At 47.9% G+C, this 20,541-nt stretch overlaps 1 protein-coding gene across 9 annotated transcripts; it reads left to right on the top strand.

Moving 5' to 3' along the window:
- Positions 1 to 587: 587 nt before the first annotated feature.
- Positions 588 to 18,554, top strand: CNTROB (centrobin, centriole duplication and spindle assembly protein). Of its 9 annotated transcripts, none has more exons than XM_059048959.2 (20): positions 588 to 1,146; positions 1,938 to 2,022; positions 2,273 to 2,354; positions 2,840 to 2,996; positions 3,890 to 4,006; positions 4,220 to 4,336; positions 4,669 to 4,767; positions 5,898 to 6,134; positions 6,478 to 6,612; positions 11,568 to 11,701; positions 12,309 to 12,434; positions 12,636 to 12,798; positions 13,415 to 13,676; positions 14,601 to 14,755; positions 15,013 to 15,076; positions 15,251 to 15,421; positions 15,572 to 15,704; positions 16,195 to 16,267; positions 16,521 to 16,611; positions 18,407 to 18,554. In XM_059048959.2, the coding sequence occupies exons 1-20, from the start codon at positions 874 to 876 to the stop codon at positions 18,529 to 18,531; spliced, it is 2,799 nt and encodes a 932-aa protein (XP_058904942.2). In that variant the 5' UTR covers positions 588 to 873; the 3' UTR covers positions 18,532 to 18,554. The 9 variants fall into 9 exon arrangements, with proteins under 9 accessions (XP_058904942.2, XP_066878174.1, XP_066878170.1 ...); XM_067022069.1 differs by having other exon boundaries at positions 774 to 1,146; positions 4,220 to 4,367; positions 4,673 to 4,767; XM_067022070.1 differs by having other exon boundaries at positions 774 to 1,155; positions 2,873 to 2,996; positions 4,220 to 4,367; positions 4,673 to 4,767.
- Positions 18,555 to 20,541: the final 1,987 nt, after the last annotated feature.

Genomic DNA, 20,541 nt, shown 5'->3' with positions numbered 1-20,541 from the left:
CGGGAGGCCGCCAACGGTTTTGATTGTAGGGAAGGGCGCGGGAAGGAGGGTGTCTTGGTGTTGCCGAACTGGGGCTTGGGGGGGGGGGGGGGCAGCCCCTTGTCCCCACCTTGGCCGACTGCGTGGCCGAGGACTGGAGGTGTGGAGAGTAGTTGGAACGGGGTGGTCGGGGTAGGGGGATCTCAGGCTAGGCTTGAGCGCGGCGTACTTTTTCGGGACGTCTGAGGGCGTGACTGAGTGTTCACCAAGTTTCTTTGGGGATAGTAGGGAGGGAGGGAGGGATTCTAGGGACCTTGCTATGGCTTTCTTGACAGGAGGGATCGCAAGGGATATACTAGAGAGTTGACCCTGGGTAGAACGAGTGCAGTGGGAGGAGAGGGGAGGTGGGGAGCATGAGGTTCCTGCCCCTCTGAGACCACAGCCAGTTGAGGGGCAAATAAGGCAGCTGGACGGAAATTAGGCCTCTGTTGGATTTGGGTCCGTTTCAGTTTGCACGTTCTGGGTGTGAAAACTTAAGAGCTCAGTTGACCAGTGATAGCCTGTGCCAGAAGTTGAGCTGCAGCTTTCAGTGCTCCAGAGGAACTGCAGCAGGTCTTCTGTCCCCACCCTCTGCTTGCTGCACCCTCCTTTTCCACTGTTACCAGGAGCTGTGGAAAGAAATCCTTTTGCCCTCTCCCATGGCCTCTGGAACCGTTGGAAACCTTTCCTCTAACCAGAAAGGCTCCATACCCTCATTCAACAAGAATCCTTCACTTGGAGTCTTCCTGCTTTCTCCCAAATCTTCCTTCTCGGGGTCCTTTCCCCCTGGGCTCTCCTAAAGCAGAACCAGGAGTTCCCAGCTCTGCTGTCTCCAGTTGTCTCTCTCCTGTACACATGGCAACATCAGCTACCAGCCCCAGTTCACCTCTCCGGACCAAGGATCTCCTGAGTGATTCATCAGAAGCCCCTGGGCTGAACCAAGCATCCTCTGAGGTGACCTCCCAGCTGTATACTTCTTTGCACGTCAGTCGTCAAGCAGAGAGCACAGCCCGAGCCCAGCTGTTTTTGCCAACCACCTTCCCACCTCCTCATGAGGTGTTAGATGGCTTGGCCCAAGAACTGAGTCACAGCTTGTCGGTTGGATTGGAGAACAACTTGAAGAAAAAGGTGAGGGAGGTGTGTGTCTTGGTAACCTCTAGGGTCTTGGGATCGGGGGTGGTAAAATAACAATAGCTTTACTGAGACTTGAACTCCTATTGTTGATTCCAAATTCCTTTTAACTACACAGTCAGTCATGCTTGTTCCTGGGAACAAATGTTTATGAGGGAGAGAGTGGCCTGGGCCATCATAATTTGGAAAGTTGTGAAACTACTAGCTCTTTTTTTTTTTTTTTTTCCCTTCAGAGACACCTGTGGGATAGGTTGCTGTGCTTTAACTGGGATGTGGGTGCCGGGAGTGAGGATAACGTTTCTTCATCCCCAGAGGGAACTAGGGACTGAAGGAAAATATGCTGAGATCCTTCCAGCCCAAAACTGTTTTGATCATATGGTTCGAAATTTGGCATGTAAATCCTTAAAACATAGTTTAATCAATTATACATGTTATAGATAGACAGTGTCAGATAGAGCAGGTATCATAACCAATCTGCAGGCTGGTTAGGCTGCCCAGAGTTTGAAAAACTGATAGCCATGGACTACAGAGTCTTTAGACAGGATATTTGCTCTCTAGTTGGCAAGAATCCTCACCACTCTTGTCTTAAGGTGCCCAATTAATTCATTTACATTACCTGTCTGGCTTCTGTAGACATTTGAGTTTCTTACTAGGTCAGTCCTATTTTTCTTGTTTTCCTAGGTGTGAGAGTAAACATTCTTGGGCCTTAGGGGCTACTGGATGCCACCTACCCTGGCAGTAGGTAGATTATGGATTATTGCATCTGCTTTCCATGTTGCTTTTTCTAGGATGGTTCCAAGCATATCTTTGAGATGGAAAGTGTTCGGGGTCAACTCCAGAGCATGCTCCAAACCTCACGAGATACGGCCTATCGTGAGTCAACCCCTTCCCTATAAAGGAGAACCTAGATTTAAGGGGTGGGAAAAAGTGGAGAAAGGAAGCAGGGTGTGTGGGGGGTGGCAACCTAGACCTCGGAGATAAGAGATTTCTGGAGGAAAGGTTCCCGTTCTTTGGGAGCAGGCAGGAGGAGTGGGTGAAGTAGAAAGGAAGGACCTCTTCTTCAAGTGGTCCCTGTTCCTGTCCTTACCTGACCCTGGCTGTGGGCCTCTCTGGCTGCCCACAGGGGATCCTGCTACTCCAGGTGCCGGCTCAGAGAGACGGGAAGAGGACTCCTTTGACAGTGACAGCACGGCCACCTTACTTAAGTGAGTTTTTCCTTGGGGTTCTCCTAGCTGAGTTCCTTTCTTTCTTGGAAAGCCAAGTGTTCTAGTGCTTAGTTCTCCCTTTACTGCTTTTGTATCTCTTAAGGACCTAAGATGCTTGTCACTTAGCTTTCAGTTTTCATCCTTTGTCTCCTTTCTTCTATCCCCTTTCCTCCTTTGGGAACATGGGCATCTGCTGCTTAGTACCTGCCTCTCTCCCAGCTTCTAGTCCTTCTTCCTCCAGAAGAGCTAGTTTGTTTCTGCTGAGACTTGTACTGCAGGGAGTGTGGAATAGAGGAGGGAGCACTATAGAGTGAATCACAGACCTGCGTGCTGTCTGTGGCTCTATCACTTATCTACCTAGCTTTGTAACTTTGGACAAGTCTCCTGCCCTGAGTTTCAGCTTCCTCATTTGTAAAATGTCACAGTTGGACTAGTGGATCTCAAAAGCTTTCCCAACCCTAATATTCTCTACCTGATTTGCTCAGCACCCGGCCCCTGCACGACTTAACTCCATCTAGCTCAGCCCAAGCCCTGGAGGAGTTGTTTCCCCGCTACACCAGCCTTCAGTCAGGGGCCCCACTCAATCCCCCGGACTTTCAGGGGCTGAGAGATGCACTGGATTCAGAGCATACCCGTCGCAAGGTGAGATATAAAGGCTTCTTTTTGACAGCAGCAAAGATTAGAAAAGGGGCTGAAGGTTAAGGGCCTGCAGGCTGGGGCTTTGCTGAAATGGCTCTGCTGGAAGGCAGGCCTTCTTTGACCATCCTAGCTAGAATGGCACACCTCCCCTCCAGGTATTATTCCCTCAGATCATTCTGTTATTACCGTCATGTAGTTTATCAAAGTCTGATATATCTTGTTTGTTTTCCCCCTCTAAAACCTAAGCTCCATGCAGGTCACACCTTATCTTGTTCAGCACTTTCTTCCTAAAGTCTAGAATATACCGAACTCATAGAAATACCCTGTGCATGTTTGGTGAATGAACAACAAACTTGGTTGGCTTGTGCAAAGCTACCAGTGATATAATGAGCTTTGTTTCTGTGAGTCTCAGCCTATCTGAAGGGGGCAGAGAGAGGGACAAGGCAGAGGAAGAGTCAGAATTATTGGTTGTGTTGTCATTTTTGGAACCTTCTCTTCCTCCATTTTAAACTGCCTGGCCACGAATGAAAGGCTTTCCCCTTTATCCTTGCCATGTTGAATCATTGTGTCCGGTATGCTTCTTAGGGCAGGAGTAACTTCTCACTCTTTGCAGCATGGACTGCTGCACCCCTGCCAAAAGGTTCATGGAAGTTTTTCCCAGGAGATCTGGAAAAGGGCAGAGGCTGGAAACTAAGCCCCTGCTTCCGGAGGTGGTAGAGGAAGGTGTTGGAGGTCTTAGGCTCCAGAATTCCTGATTCTCCTTCCCCGCACCTGTTCTGTTCTTGGGACCCAGGCTCCCTGTCTCCAGCCCATTTCCCCTGTAGAGGAGCTGGAAAGTTTGGAGCTTTGCTCAAACTAAGGATGGCAACGTCCAGACTCCTCCCCCTTCTCCCCAGCATTGCGAGCGCCATATTCAGAGCCTGCAGACCCGCGTGCTAGAGCTTCAGCAACAGTTAGCGGTGGCCGTGACTGCCGACCGCAAGAAAGATATCATGATTGAACAACTGGACAAGGTGCCAGGGTAGCGGAACGCGGGTGGGTCTCTCCACGGGGGGCACCAAGGAATAGTGAATAGGGGGAGGCCAACCAACATTTCTTTGTTCATGGTAGGAGCTGGGGTAAGTGGTGGGTTAACTGACTACTGAGAGAAGGTGGCTGTTGCCCCTGCTCCTGTGGGCTGAAAGAGGGCAAAAAAATTATTTGAAATTCTACCTGACTTTCCTGAGACCCTGGCTCGCGTGGTGAAGGGCTGGAACCAGCATGAAGCTGAGCGGACAGAGGTGCTTCGGGGACTCCAGGAGGAGCGCCAGGCAGCTGAACTCACCAGAAGCAAGCAGCAGGAGGTGTGCAACCTGGGTCATGGGGCTTTAGAACGTAGGTCACCGACGGCTGGACGGGAGAGGGTAGAAACAGCTCTGGAGTCAGGGTTCCTGACAGAGTGACCTCAATCTTGCCATAGCTGGCCTGACAGTTCTCGCTTCCTCTCCCTTCAGTGTTTCTGCTGTCAGACTTGCATGGTTGATGTCTTCTCAGCTTTCCTCACGCCATGTGGTCTTCTCTCTGGCCCCCACGTCGTTTAGTTAACTTTTGCTTTTAGAGTTTACGTTGTTAATGATTTTCGAAGTACAGGGATTCCCCTCAGTTCCTCCGTCCTGTGTTCCTCTCTCCTTGAAAGACAGTAACCCGCCTGGAACAAAGCCTTTCTGAGGCCATGGAGGCCCTGAATCGTGAGCAGGAAGGTGCCAGACTGCAGCAACGGGAAAGAGAGACACTGGTGAGAATGCTTCCTGGGTTAATTCCAGTAGAGGCTGTTAATTACTTCTAGAGGGATACGGTCTTTTGATGGATTGTGGGCGTTCATAATTTGAGTTGCACCAGGGCAAAATGTGTTCTTTAAAACACAAGTTCTGGGGGCTTCCCTGGCGGTCTAATGGTTGAGACTCTGTGCTTCCACTGCAGGGGGCACGGGTTCAATCCCTCGTCAGGGAACTAAGATCCCACATGCCTCGGTGGCATGGCCAAATAAATAAATAAATACATACATAAAAGAAGATTTGAAAAAGAAAACGAAATCACTAGTTCTGCTAGATACTCTACAGAAAGTAAGCTCTGCCACCAAGTAAGTTTGAGAGACTCAGCAAATTGTATCTTCATTAAATCATTTGGATAATTATTTTTAAATACAGATTTCTGACCCTTTCCCAGAGGTTTTGATATATGGAGGGTTGGGGAGCCTAAATATTTTCAGAAATTTCCTAGGTGATTTCGTTCAGCCAGGTTTGAGAAACCTGGTCTCTGGCAGACCAGAAAAAGTATGGGATGAGACTTACTCAAGTTTCTAATTGCTGAAATGATAAGATTACCCATATGAATTAGTAGCCAGGTTTAGAATTTCTTGCATGCGTGACGCATGCTTGCTACATGCATGCTGGTACTTATGTTCCTAACAGGCTACATCCAGGAGCGCTGATGGTAGCTGCTGGTTGGATAGTACCTGATTGTAGGCTGGATTTTCTAGTCTTTGTGGAATTTCTTTTGATGACGATGGTGATAGCTATTGTATATTGAGTACTTACTGCACGCCAGACACTGTGCTAAATTCTTTACGTACGCTTTTAACTTTAATCCTCACAAGGTAGACTGTAATATGCCCACTTGACAGATAAGGATGTGTGCCTCAGAACACAAAGCAAATGCAGAGCTGGGATTCAAACTGAGATTTGAACCCAAATCTACCTAACTCTGGAACAGAAGCTCTTATTTACCATATAATCTTGTGGGCTTGTTAACTCTTGTATTTTAACAGATATGATTCTCAGCGGGCACATTGTATGGGGGTAAGGGGGCAGATTGCTGGTCTCTTGAGGGCATGCTAAGGATCTTGGTTTTCTCCTGGGGCGATAGGAAGAGGAAAGGCAAGCTCTGACCCTAAGCTTGGAGCTGGAACAGCAGCGGTGCCGGGCCCTGCAGGAAGAACGGGATGAGGCTCGGGCTGGGCAACTCAGTGAGCGTCAGCAGTTGGAGACACTTCAGGTGGCCCTAGAAGAAGAACGGCAGACCTGGGCCCGGCAGGAGCGTCATCTTAAGGAACGCTACCAGGCACTGCAGGAGGAGAGCGAGGCTCAGTTGGAAAGGGAGAAGGTAAAGGTGGCACTTGGGGAATGGGGGAACAGATGAAGGACAAAATAATTGAATGAGACAGATGTCAGAAAACACGATGTAGTGGACTGGGATGGAGAGTGAAGAACTATACGTGGGAGAGAAGATTGAGAGTGTAGGGCCTGCAGGAAGGGCTGGGGGCATCAAATCCATGGAAGGTCGAAGAGTGAGGTTCAACGGAGATGAGGAAACAGGTCACATGTGAGGAGAGAGGAAGCTTGGTTTTTAGGGCATGGGAGGATGAATCGGGGACTAGAGGTAACCCGGAGACAGGCAATGAGGTATGAACTGAAGTTTGATTTCTCTTTCTTATGGGAACACCCAGAGGGAGGCTCAGGCAGCCCGGGAGGCCCAGCAGCAGCTGGCATTGGTGCAGTCTGAGGTGCGGCGGTTGCAAGGAGAGCTGGACACAGCGCGGAGAGAGAGAGACGCCTTGCAGCTGGAGATGAGCCTGGCGCAGGTCAGGAGGCAGAGCTTCTTGAGGAGAGTTCCTGGTGAGGAGACGTAGGTCTGAGGCAGAGTGACTTTCAGGAGTCAGCGCAAACACTCGCATTTTTAACTAGAATTTTGGCCTTTATGGGCCTCTCTTTTTATGCATAAAATGTGTGGTAAGGGCACATTAATGAGTTTCTGAGAGACGTCTTTCCTTATTATAATAGTTGACTTAAGGAGACACCCGGTTTCTGGCTTAGTGAGGCCAGTGTTTGAGAAAACACACTTTTACTTTTCACCTGGCCCATTGAGTTGGAGGGCTGACCACATGGAAACTAATTTATCATGGAGGGCCAAGGGTGAAGACATTAGTAAAAAATTCAGGAGCAATTTATACGCTGCCGTACCCCCTGAACTGATGCTAGCTGTGCGTGTCGATGTGGGCATTCAGTAAACCTATCGAACGGTCCTTCTATGTAAGCTCTGTGCTGGGATAGTCCTAACACAATAGCCCCGGCCAACAAGGAGCTCACCAGATAGATGGGGGGTTTGTCGAGCACACACATTTTTGAAGGAGTGTGATAAATAAGAATTTAGAGTAAGGAGAACTCTTTACTCAGACGCCATCTTCCTAGTGAGTTCTTCCCCCACCACACTGAGTAAAATCTGCGACCTCTGACAATCCCTGTTCCCTTCCCTGTTTAATTTTTCTCCTACTATACTACATAATATACCTTTTTATTTATTTTACTTAGTATTTAATTTTTTAAAATTGAAGTATAATTGACTTACAATATTATATTCGTTTCAGGTGTACAACACAGTGATTTGATATTTTTATATATGTTACCAAGTGATTACCATGATAAGTCTAGTTACCATTTGTCACTATTCAAAGTTATTACAATATCATTGAATATTCCCTATGCTGTGCATTATATCCCTGTGACTTATTTATTTTATAGCTGGACGTTTGTATCTCTTGATCCCCTTCACCGATTTCACCCATTTCCCCACTCCACCTCCGCAATAGTGTATCTTGTTTATTTTCTGTAAGGTGCATGAGGGCAATGATTTTTGTCTATTTACTGTTAAATCCCAGAGTAGCGCCTGGCTTTAGTGTTGTTCATGTCCTCCATTTCGTTATTGTTCCATCGATTATTGAAAGTGGGGTATTGAAGTCTCCAGCTGTGGTTGTAGAACTGTCTGTTTTCTCCCTTCAATTCTGTCATTTTTTTTTCTTCATATATTTTGGGGCTGTATTAGGTACACATATATTTATAACTGCTATATCTTCTTAATATAACCTTTTTGCTTAAAATCTATTTTGTCTGATATTAATATAGCCCCCACCCTGTCTTTTGTTTACTATTTGCATAGACTATCATTTTTCATCCTTTTACTTTCAACCTTTTTGTGTCTTTGTAAAGTGAGTCTCTTGTGGACAACGTATAGGTGCATCATGTTTTTTTTTTTTAATCCATTATGTCAATTCCTGCCTATTAATTGGAACATTTAATCTGTTTACATTTAAAGTAATTACTGATAAGGAAGGACTTCTGCCATTTAGCTGTTTGGTTTTTTATGTCTTAAATGTTTTTGTTCCTCAGTTCCTCCATTACTGCCCTTTTTTTTTTTTTGATAGTTTGTTGATATTTTTGTAGTATACTGTTATCTTTTCCTCTTTCCTTTTCTGTATATTTTTAAAGTTATTTTCTGAATGGTTACCTTGGGATTACAATTAACTTCTTAAAGCAATAATAACCTCGTTTGGATAATACCTACTTTAGTGTCAGTAGCGTATACTCTGTTCCTATGTGTCTCTGTCCCTCCCCCTTCATATTGTTATTGTTACAGATTTGTAATTACTGTTTTATGCCTTTGCCTTTTAAATCATATTGGAAAAAAGGAGTTACAAACCAAAAGTACAATAATATAGGTTTATATTTGCCTGTGTAGCAACCTTTATCAGTTGCTTCATATGGCTTTATTTCTTCATATGGCTTCAAGTTACTGTCTAATTTCATTTCATTTCACCCTGAAGGACTCCCTTTAGAATTTCTTGTAGGGCAGGTCCACTAGTAATGATCACCCTTAGCTTTTATTCATAAGGGAATGTTTTCATTTCTCCTTCATTGTTGAAGAATTTTCCTCACATTCCCCCCGCCCTCCCCATATAGAATTCTTAGTTGACAGTCGTTTTTCTTTAAAACATGTTGGGACTTCCCTGGTGGCGCAGTGGTTAAGAATCCACCTGCTAATGCAGAGGACATGGGTTCGATCCCTGGTTGGGGAACTAAGATCCCGCAAGCCACACGTTGTGGCCAAAAAAAAAAAAAAAAAATAGTGCTGCAGTGAACATCATTGTACATAAATTTTTGGCACCCCTTCTGTAGGGATAGATTTTTTTTTTTTTTTTGTGATACGCTGGCCTCTCACTGCCGTGGCCTCTCCCGTTGCGGAGCACAGGCTCCGGACGCGCAGGCCCAGCGGCCATGGCTCACGGGCCCAGCCGCTCCGCGGCATGTGGGATCCTCCCGGACCGGGGCACGAACCCGTGTCCCCTGCATCGGCAGGCGGACTCTCAAACACTGCGCCACCACGGAAGCCCTAGGGATAGATTCTTTAAAGTGGAATTGCTGGCTCAGATGGAGTATAAAGTTTTTTCATTAAAAAAATTTAGGGTAGTGATTATTTTATAATGTATAAAAATATTGAATCACTGTGTTGTACACATGAAACTAAAAAAAAGAATTTAGGTAACAAGTCATCTAGAGTATTCAAAATCATGGAAACAGAAACAGTGGTGATGTTAGGGGCTGGGGAGGGAGAAATGGGGAGTTGTTGTTCAGTGAGTATAGAGTTTCAGTTTTTTTTTTTTTTTTTTTTTTTTTTTTTTGTGGTATGCGGGCCTCACTGTTGTGGCCTCTCCCGTTGTGGAGCACAGGCTCCGGACGCTCAGGCTCAGCGGCCATGGCTCACGGGCCCAGCGGCTCCGCGGCATGTGGGATCTTCCCGGACCAGGGCACGAACCCGTGTCCCCTGCATCAGCAGGCGGATTCTCAACCACTGCGCCACCAGGGAAGCCCCAGGTTGTTTTTTTTTAAATTTTTTATTTATTTGTTTATTTTTTGGCTGTGTTAGGTCTTCGTTGCTACACGCAGGCTTTCTCTAGCGGGTCCTACTCTTTGTTGCAGTGCGCAGGCTTCTCATTGTGGTGGTTTCTCTTGTTGCGGAGCATGGACTCTAGGCGTGTGGGCTTCAGTAGTTGTGTCTCGCAGGCTCTAGAGCGCAGACTCAGTAGTTGTGGTGCACAGGCTTAGTTGCTCTGCGGCATGTGGGATCTTACCAGACCAGGGCTCGAACCCATGTCTCCTGCATTGGCAGGTGGATTCTCAACCACTGCGCCACCAGGGAAGCCCTAGAGTTGCAGTTTTACAAGATGAAAAAATTTCTACAGATCTGTACAACAACATGAATATAGTTAATACTACCTAACTGTACACTTAAAAATGGTTAAGAAAGTAGGTTTTGTATTATGCGTTTCTTACCACAATTTTAAAAAATTAACAAAAAGAATTTAGGTAACTGTAAGGAGTTTGGTATGATTGGAACCTGTTTGGGAGAGCTGAGATAGATGAGTGGGAGATCATAAAGGGCCTTATAAGCCAGTTTAAGCAGCCAGAACTTTATTCCTTAGACAGTAGGGACATTTGAAGGGTTTCAAACGAGGAAACGAATTGAGCATCTTTGTGCTTTAGAATATTCACTCAGGCACAAAGTAGAGGTTCCACTAGGGCCGGAATGAGAGAGGGTGGAGGGTAGAATAGAGGCAGGGAGATCAGTTAGACTTGAAGTAATATTGAATTAACGTAGTAGCAAGCAGAAGGGTAAATTAGCCGTTAGTATTGACTAGACTGAAATGACCAGTGGGAGGGGCAAAGATGTGGGAGGAGTCAAGAATAACTCCTGGTTTCAAATAGGTTGGGTGTTTCAGTGGAGAGTGGTGCCGTTAACTAAGGCAAGAAATATAATAGGAAAAGTTTTGAGGATAGGAAAACAAATGAGCTCAATTTTGGATGTGTTCTATTTGAGGCATATACAGTTGGTTTCTGGGTATATGGGCTTAAAGCTTAGAAGAAAGGTCCTGGCTAAAGAGAGAGATTTAGAAAGTGTTTTAAGGTATAAACAGTAGCAAAAAACATGGCCTAAATGCTAGACATTTGCTCTACACAGGTAAAAGCATCAGTGACCCAGAATGGTAGCATGTGGTCAAAAAGAAAACTGAAGACAGAACTCAAGGAAGCATTCTGCCTTGACGGGCAGTTGGAGGAGGAGCAGTTAGCTGAGACTGAAGAGCGGTCGGAGAGAATGAGGTCGCATGGCTGGTGGTATCACAGGAGTGAAGGGAAAAATGGTTTGAGAAGGAAAAACTGATGTAGGTGGCAGGTGTCGCAGTGAGATCACATAAGATAAAGACTGAGAAATAACCACTGCGGGAGTTAGAAATTAAGTTCCTTGCCATGAAGGACTATGAGTGGAAGTCAGATTTCAGTGAGTTGAAGAAGGATTATGAGGTGAGAAAATAGAGACAATGATGCCGCTTTAGGAGGAGGGAGCGCGGACATTTTTGAATGCTTCCTGGGTTTCAGGTGGTACACCAGGAATATCGCATGTGTTACCTCAGACACGTGTAACACATTTGATTGTTCTACCTAACTTTTCTTTTGTCTAAAAAAAAGATATTTCTATCGTCCAAAGTCATTTTTCCTCTTGTGTACATATAAGGTGTGCGCACCTCATGGTTTAATAAGGAAAGGAAACCTCTTTCACTCCTTGTGGCAAAATTCTTGTTTCTTTATCACTTAGGCATATTGAGGTAACGTTGGTACATGGATTTTTTTGTCTACCTTATATCCTCCATCCTCTTCTAAGCCCGGATAGAACCGAGCTGACAATGACCCTGCCTTCCCTTACCCCCAGGCCCGGTGTGAAACCCAGCGGATCCAGATGGAGTCGGAGCTGGCCATGCAGCTGGAGCAGCGGGTGACGGAGAGGCTGGCGCAAGCTCAGGAGAGCAGCCTGCGCCAAGCAGCCTCCCTGCGGGAGCATCACAGGTACACGGGGCTCACTGGCCGCTGCCTGTCCCCAGCCGCAGCAGGTGGTGTCAGGCTCGGCCCAGGCCCTCTCAGATCCCTTTACCTTCTTGCAACGCGCTGGCTGCTCTCAGTGTCTCGGTGGGAGAGCTGCCTTCAGGTTCACAGGGAGAGCCAGATGTGCTTGGGGATTTTCCATTGTCACCCCATAGGAAGTAGCACTTAACCGGTAACTGATGGCCACAGGAATGTACGTTTCCAGCTCCCTTGCCCCTGGTGGGCACAGTGGTGAGCTTCGAGCTGCAACATTTCCAGAGCCGCCCTGGGGGACTGAACCGCCTCCCCGCCTCCCCGCCTCCCCCCGCCTCCCCGCCTCAGCCTCCTAGTCCCCTACCAGTTTTTTTCTAGAAATGCTTCTTAAATGAACCACTTTCCCATAAATCCTCATCTCAGTCTCTGCTTCTGGGGAGCCCATCCTAAGATACCAGCCGTCCTCTTTCCTGAATGCGCCTGTGCCACGGCTGGGCCGGCTGGCTCGCTCTCACGTGCGCGCGCTCTGGCTTTTTTTTATTTGACTAGTTCTTCTGTCTCAAGATTCAGTCCTCTTTTCTCACCTGTGTCCTCCCAGGAAGCAGCTGCAGGAGCTAAGTGGACAGCACCAGCAGGAGTTGTCCAGTCAGTTGGCTCAGTTCAAGGTGGAGATGGCAGAACGGGAGGAGAGGCAGCAGCAGGTGGCCCAGGACTATGAGCTCAGGTGCCGGCCCCGGTCTCCCCGTTAGACCGCAGTCCCAGCGGGAGCGCTGAAGGGCCCCTTCCTCTGTAGCCCTGGCCTCTCCCGCATGGCCCCGGCGCCTTTCACAGTTTCACGTGTTCCGTATTCCCTTGTGGCTCTTCCTATTCTCCGAGTCCCTGCTTTTGTAAAGGGCCGACGTCGCCTCTTGCGTCTTGCCTTCAGGCTGGCCCGGGAGCAGGCGCGAGCGCGGGAGCTGCAGAGTGGGAGGCAGCGGCTGCAGGAGCAGCAGGCGGAGCTGCTGGAGCGGCTGCAGGCCATGCTGCAGGCCCACTGGGAGGAGGCGAGCCGCCTGCTCAGCACCGCCGCCCCGCCGCCCGCTTCCCCGGTAAGCGCTCAGAACTGTGTTTAGACCCCTTCTTTGGAAATCTAGCTCCCTCCCAAGGGCGGTCCATAGTTCACCCCTATGTTGGCATCTCCTTCCTTCTTTTAATTATTAAATGTTTATTATTAGCTAAAATCTTTTTTTGGAATAGATGATGACATGCACATGGTTAAAAAAAAAAAATCCAAACTGTTCAAAAGGTATACGGTGAAAATTAATCTCCATCCCATCCCTGCACCTCAGTCTCCCGGTTCCTCCCCCCAGGAGCAGTGGCTGTTACTGGTGTCTCGAGTGCCGCCCCCAAACAGTGGCCTTCTGTACACAGTTTTGTGACTTTTTACTTAACCAAGTGCTTATTAGTGGACATTAAAGTTGTTTCCTATATTTTGCTTCTACAAACAGTGCTGCAAAAAATATCATTAATAGATGTCTTTGTGCAAGTATATCTATAAAATTTCTAGAACTGGAATTGTAAGTTCAAAAATAAGCATTTTAAAATTTGATAGAAATTTGATAAATGTTCCCCAACCTCCTTTTAAGGACGTTCTACTAATTTGTAATCTTATTCAAGCGTCTGTGCCCTGTCTCATCTCTTTAAATGCACCCTCTCTGTGCCCAGGTCCCTCCTGCCAGCCCCTCCAGCCCTGGGCCACAGGAACCGGAGAAGGAGGGGAGGAGGATCTGGGCTGTGCCCCCCGTGGCCGTGGCCCTAAAGCCCGCATTGCAGCAGAGCCGGCAAGCACAGGAAGAGCTGCCTGGGGTGCTGCCACCTGTTCTCTGCAGCCCCTCCCCAGATCTTAGCCTCCTGCTGGGCCCCACTTTCCAGAGCCAGCACTCCTTCCAGCCCCTGGAGCCAAAGCCGGATCTCACTTCATCCTCAGGTGACTGGGGACAGAAGTCACTGGGGTTCTCCTTACCCACACGGATTGGCTCCCTCTTAACCTAGCTTCCTTTCTGTCTGGGACTTGAGCATTTCGTTTCCCAGGTGACTTAGTGACCATAAACTGCAAGGAGCAGAAATCCGCTCAAGTTTGTTCAAATAAAGGGAGTGAGGCTTATTGGAAACGTGATGTATCTGTGCTTAATGAGAGCTGGGCTTGGTTCAGGGGCGCTGCCAGGAACCGGACAGCTGTTCCTCGTCTCTTGGGGCCTGCGCGGGCTCTGGACGCTGCCTCCCCGGCATCTGCTCCTTCCTCTTGGTCGACCAGCCCTCTCTCCCCCTCAGGTTCTTGCTCTCACAAGTTTGGTTTGCACGTGAGTTTGAGCAGCCATGACACTGACTCCAGAAAGACTCTAGACAACCTTACAGAGACATTGGTGCCTCTGTTTCTTAGGTCCAGTTTAAAGAGAGGCGATCTGATGGGTTGGTAACTGTCCCTTGGGTCGGCTGACCTCGAGTGGTGGCCACGCCTGGTTCAGTCAGCTGTGACTTGTGGGGGTGGGGGTGCTCTGTGCGGTGTAAATGTGACAGCCAGGTAGAGTGAAGAATGAGGGCACGTCCTGGTGAAGGAGCCGGAACGTGTCTATTGATCTTAAACCATTCTGTGCTGCGGTGGTATTTACTTATTCAGCAGCCGGGTACCATAGCTTTCCCCTTGTGTCTACACTTCTGTCTTAGAATTCAGCTGTGCCGGCTCTCAGTTGCCTTCAGTTCTTCCCTCTCTAGCTGTTTTCCACTGTGACCAGCTTCTCCCGGCTGTGCTGCCTCTGTTATATTTAATAGGCCCCTTCCTTCCAGGCCTGTGGTGAGCTGATTTGTGGAGAACCCCCTCCCCTACAGCACACGCCCCTGTTTCACTTTACAGCTGAGGCCTTCTCTGCAGCTGGGACCTTCCATCCCGATCACAGGGCAGAGCAGCCGTTCCCTGAGGAAGATCCTGGGTCCGACGGGGACGGCTTCCTGAAGCAAGGGCTGCCGCCCCCTTCCCAGCTGCAGGGCCTCAAGCAGTTTTTGCACCAGGTAAGAGGGCCCACCCGTCCCACCTTGTTTTCTCCTCTCCTTCCTCAGTTCCTCTTTCTACTCTGGGAGACTAGGATTCTGACTTCATCCGCCTTTTAGGACTAAGACTTCGTCCCAGCTTCTCCCAGTTGCAGTAGTTCCTTCTGGAACTTAGGTGACCAGCCCCAGCTCTTACTTCCCCAGTTGCTGCTTCCCTCAGACACTGAGGTCCCTTTCTTCAGCGGTCCTCAGGGAACCTTACTGTCTTGTCCCCCCAGCTGCTGGAGACAGCTCCCCAGAGCAACGAGAACCCCTCCAACGACCTGCTGCCCCCTAAGTCTGGTGAGCACCACCTCTGAAGAAGGTTGGGGCCAGGCCTGGAAGAGGTGGGAGATCCAGTTACCAGGCATGGGTCTTTAGGAGCTGGCAAAAGTGACGAAGCCCCACGAAGGCTAAGGTGGCAGGATTCCTTGGATTTTGCCCCACTTCCTGGTTTGAATCTCTTTCCTTTGCTAGGTCCTCTGACTGCCCCTTCTTGGGAGGAAGCCCCTCAGGCGCCACGCCTCCCACCCCCGGTCCATAAAACTAAAGTGCCCTTAGCCGTGGCGTCCAGTCTTTTCCGGGTCCATGAGCTTCCGTCAGCCCATTCACAGAGCGGCGGTCCCAGCGGTGGCTCCCCAGAGAGAGGTAAGCAGGTCGTGGTTTACCGGCAGATAAAAAGGGTAGGTCTCGGGCGTGGAGCTGGTACCTGGAACTGAAGGCCTGTCTGGACTCCGAGAGCTGGGATAGGGTTGGGGGAGGGCCTAGGATGACGGCCATTACTGATTTGTCTCTCAGGTGGAGATGGGCTCGCATCCTCGAGGCAGCTGATGGAGGTGTCTCAGCTGTTACGACTGTACCAAGCTCGGGGCTGGGGGGCACTGCCTGCCGAGGATCTGCTGCTTTACCTGAAGAGGCTGGAACACCGCGGGTACCAGCCTGGGAGGGAAGGGCGGAGGGCCTGGGTGGATGGAACCTGGATTGTGGGCAGGAGGAGTGGAGTGTGTGTGTTGTCCTTTGAGTAGCAGCTTCTGTCCTTGTCTGGGGAAGAAGTGAGGGTGAGATGTAGATCGGTGTCTCCTCCAGCTCTCACTCCTCCACACCTGTCTTTTGTCTCTGCTGTTTGTCTCGTTTTTGTTTTTGTTTTTTTTCACTTCTTAAAAAACAAAATCTCTTCTCCATGTTTTTCTACCTTAGTTTTTTCCTCTTTACCCTGCAGCTCAGAACTGAGAGTCCTAGGATTGTGACAATCTAATAGAAGTCAGTATTTGATTCCACTAATGTTTCCTCCTGTTTGATCCCCGGGTCTGTCTTGTTTGTTCTTATTCTTAAGAGACAGAATTGGGGAGTAGTTCTTCCAGCCCGTGTGGGGAGAGTCGGGGGAACAGCTGCCTATCCTCATCCCTTGATTTGTATGGCAGGACTGACAGCCGAGGGGATAATGCCCCCAGAAGGAACACAGACTCCCGCTTGGGTGACATGCCCCGGAAAGAGGTGAGGCAAAGTCACGCGGGGGCGAGGGGCTGGGGGCTCTCACTGACTCGTCCCTCGCCCTCTGCACACCCGCCAGCTGCCTCTGTCCTCTGTCGCCCAACCCCTCCGATCCCGGGTCCCGTTTTCTGTAGCATGGCCCTTGCCCTTTGCTGACTGACTCTGGCCCTCCCCATCCACGACGCCCTTCCTCAGTGGCGGGGGGCGGTTGAGAGGACGCGACACTGACTCTTTTTTCTTTTCCCTCAACTCGCAGATTCCCTCCCAGGCTCTGCCTCGCCGCCTCGCTACAGCCCCTAAGACTGAAAGACCTCCAGCTCGGAAGAAGAGTGGGCACCTTGCCGCTGGTAGCGTGAGGAGTCGGGGGGGCATCTGGAGATAAGCCCCTGGCCTTTCTCTTCTGTGGTCTCTTATCTTTATTATTTTAATAAATCTCGGTAGTCTGTATTAGAGCCTCTGACTCATAGGAATTTGGAAAATGGAGGATTTATAGGAAACTACTTTGTGAAGAAACCTCATTGTTCTATTTGAGTATGTTTTTTGTGGGGTTTTTTGTTTGTTTGTTTGTTTGTTTGCGGTACGCAGGCCTCTCGCTGTTGTGGCCTCTCCCGTTGCGGAGCACAGGCTCCGGACGCGCAGGCTCAGCGGCCATGGCTCACGGGCCCAGCCGCTCCGCGGCACGTGGGATCTTCCCGGACCGGGGCACGAACCCGCGTCCCCTGCATCGGCAGGCAGACTCTCAACCACTGCGCCACCAGGGAAGCCCCTTGAGTATGTTTTTTATATGTTTCTATTTTATATTCTGTGGAAAAAGACATGAGTGCTTTGAAAGAAAACAGTCTGTGGCTAGGTTTCAGAAGCATTAGTGAGCTAAAACTCGGTGTTGCAAGAGTAAAACCCACAGAGTGATTAGCTCTGGTCGATAGTGGAATTATGGACGATTCTTATTTTCTTCTTTATACATTTCTGTATTTTCCAGCTGTTCTAAAACAAGTATGTATTACTTAATAATCAGAAAAACACTTTCAATACAAGTAAGTTATTGTATAAAGAGTTTCAGTAAAAATTTGATTGTTGGGGAGACAGTTTTGTGTTTAAGGAGCAGATAATTCTTTCAGATGGCGCTAGTAGGATTCTGATGGACAGATTCTGCTCCAGCCAGGCCACATGTTATGGCTGTAATCGTGACTCATGGCTTTGAAACGTGTATAAAAGACTAGAGTGCTGGCAAGGAAAAAAAGCCATGATTGTGAAAACTTTCATCCTAATACTCACCAAAATGAACAAAGAGAAACAATATTAGAGAAGAAAATGACAATAGTGTGAAAGTGTGAAAGACCCCAACTTTGTAGTACAAACACAGAAAAACCCATAGTACACTTTAGATTAAACTGAAGGATGGTACCTTGGGACCCACGCACAGCTTTCCAGCTCCGGAGCACAGTGCGGGGCGGGGATGATGGTAGATGTGATTCTTAGCGCCTGTTCCTAGGTGGGTGTTTGAGGGACAGTTTACTAGATTCTGTGAGGAGAGTGGGGTCTTTCTATGTGCCCTGAATTGTTTGGTTAGCTCGAGAACAGACTTGACAGGATATAGATTCACACGGTGTTTCATATTAAGAAATGTTTAGATCTTACAGTCAGCCCTCCATACCCACGGGTTCTGCATCTGTGGATCAAAAATAGGCGAGAAAAAAAATTCCAGACAGTTTCAAAAATCAAAACTTGAATTTACTACACACCAGCAACTAATATTTACATAGCATTTACATTGTTTTTATAACTAGATACATAGTATTTACATTGTATGAGGTATTATAAGTAATCTAGAGATGATTTAAAGTGTACGGGAGGGGCTTCCCTGGTGGCGCAGTGGTTGAGAGTCCGCCTGCCGATGCAGGGGACACGGGTTCGTGCCCCGGTCCGGCAAGATCCCACGTGCCACGGAGCGGCTGGGCCCGTGAGCCATGGCCGCTGATCCTGCGTGTCCGGAGCCTGTGCTCTGCAACAGTAGAGGCCACAGCAGTGAGAGGCCCACGTACCGCAAAAAAATAATAATAATAAATAAATAAAATAAAGTGTACGGGAGGATGGGGACTTCCCTTGGTGGTCCAGTGGCTAAAACTCCGCTCTCCAACGCAGGGGGCCCGGGTTTGATCCCTGGTCAGGGAACTAGACCCCACATGCCGCAAGTAAGAGTTCGCAAGCCGCAACTAAAGATCCCGCGTGCCGCAACTAAGACCCAGCACAGGCAAGTAAATAAATAAATAATAAATATTTTTAAAATAAAGTGTACGGAAGGATATGCATAGGTTATATGCAAACACTTTGTTGTTTTTTATATAGGACTTGAGGATCTGTGGATGTTGATATCTTCAGGGGTCCTGGAACCAACCTCCTACCCCAGATATCAAGGGAGCACTGTATTTCCTTCCACCTAAAAGTCACTTTGTAGCTCCTGGGGGAGGGAAAAGGGGGAGAAGATAAAAAAAAAACCATGAGCAGCAGGTGTGCAGGCTCTCCTGTCTGGCTCTGGGGACAGCTTGTCATCAGTCCAGCTCAGGACTCCTGGCAAAGAAACAGGAATTGCACCAGCTCAGGGGACTTTTCAAGGCCAATCTCTTTACCCACCTATGGAAATGTTTGCTTTTCTATTTTTCATCTCAACTGCCTAGAATTATTTGACCAAACTCTGATTGATGGCATACTACCATCTTTGGGAGGAAACGGTTTTATACAATTTTTAAAAACTGGTAAAATGAACAGCCAGTCTTACCTCATTATCTTTTGGATTCCAACCTGCCACCCTCAGTCAACGTGCCCTACGTTTTTCTTGACGTGTAGGACGGTGTGGAGAACATTTCCCAGCTCTCCAGAACAAAATCAGAAAAGGGCACAATTGCTGACTTAACTATTTTGTGAGCTAGTTACAGTAAGAAAGACAACTTTGATTTTTCTTAAAAAGGTACCCACATTAAAAGTCTGTTTCTTCACCGAAAAGCAGCAAGGAGGGTGGGGAGCAGGAGAAAAGCCGGTCAAGCAGCCCCCACTTTCCTCCTCCATCATCATTTTGGGAATGGCCTGAGAGGGGAAGAAACAAAAGTGAAAGATTTGGGGAGCTCCATAAAAGCCCACATGCAGGGAAGGTGGGTACAACCTCTAAGCCCCGGCCTCACTTGGTGCAGACAGGGTGTGCTGTGGAATTTTGTCTCCTGAGAACTCCTGCAGCTGCTGCGGGTAGGGCTGCGGGTGGTTCTAGCGGTGGAATATGTGAGGGTGAAGGCTAAGCTGCCGTAACAAAGAACCCAGTGGCTTCTGTACAAGGTTTACTTCCCTGGTTGTGGTCCAGAGCCTTGGGCTGGTCCTGCTCCACATGGCCACCTAGGTCTCAGGTGCCTTCCATCTTGCTCTGCTGTCCCTAGATCACTATCTTTATGTGTGCAGTTGAAGCAAGATCATTGCCATGTAGGACTCTCAGCTGGCAAGAAGGGGAAAGAGCCAAGTGCAATGTCTTAAGACCCATGCTTGGAAATGCCACACATCAATTTTGCTCATATATCGTTGGTAAGACCTTGGTCACATGGCCACATCTGACTGCAAGAAAGACTTGGAAAGGTAGCCTAGCTGGCTGCCATATATACATAGATTACTCCGTTACTGTGTAAGGACTAAGGACGAAGGAGAGAATGGATTTTGGTGGACAACTTGCACTCTGCTCTACAGAGAATGGGACCTCATTTAGAGAAACTGCAAAGTAATTGCTGGGACAAGCCAGGGTCATCAGTATTGACTGTGCAGATAATGAAAAAAACACACTGGACATATGTAAAGTAGTCCAAGCTGCACAACTGGTCTAAATAGCCCCTATAAAACAGAATCAATGAAGGTAAAAGGAGAGAACTTAAATTCTAACCATTATTCTTTTTGAGAAAAAAAAATATACTATGGGAAAAAAGTCAGAGAACAAGAGATTTGGGTTAAGAAAATAAAATAAACACAAATAAGCAGAAGAGAATCTACTGGGAACCATTTATATTAATTAGAAGAAAAACAAGGAAATCTCCAAGCTTACAAAAAAGAGAAAAAATTTTAAGTTATGAGACAGAAGATTTAAAAAGCGAATTAACAGATCCAGGAGAACAAATATCTAGAAGGAGAAAATATAGTAATGGAGAAGTAGTGATAGGTAATAGAAAGTTCTGATTTCCAAAAGTGTGGTCGACTAGATGATTCAAAGGGCTCTCCTTCTAAAATACAACTAGATCCCTTTATGACAA

The sequence above is a fragment of the Kogia breviceps genome, chromosome 19 (assembly GCF_026419965.1).
Source record: "Kogia breviceps isolate mKogBre1 chromosome 19, mKogBre1 haplotype 1, whole genome shotgun sequence".
Taxonomy (NCBI): domain Eukaryota; kingdom Metazoa; phylum Chordata; class Mammalia; order Artiodactyla; family Physeteridae; genus Kogia; species Kogia breviceps.
This window is presented reverse-complemented; position numbering and strand designations above follow the sequence as displayed.

What these genes read in the sequence shown, in the direction of transcription:
- CNTROB (XM_067022068.1), top strand. Translation starts at nt 874, where the DNA reads ATGGCAACATCAGCTACCAGCCCCAGTTCACCTCTCCGGACCAAGGAT. An exon ending in GTGACATGCCCCGGAAAGAG is followed by an intron (nt 16,268 to 16,520) that starts GTGAGGCAAAGT and finishes CTCAACTCGCAG; the next exon opens with ATTCCCTCCCAGGCTCTGCC. An exon ending in GAGTGGGCACCTTGCCGCTG is followed by an intron (nt 16,612 to 18,406) that starts GTAGCGTGAGGA and finishes TCTCCAACGCAG; the next exon opens with GGGGCCCGGGTTTGATCCCT.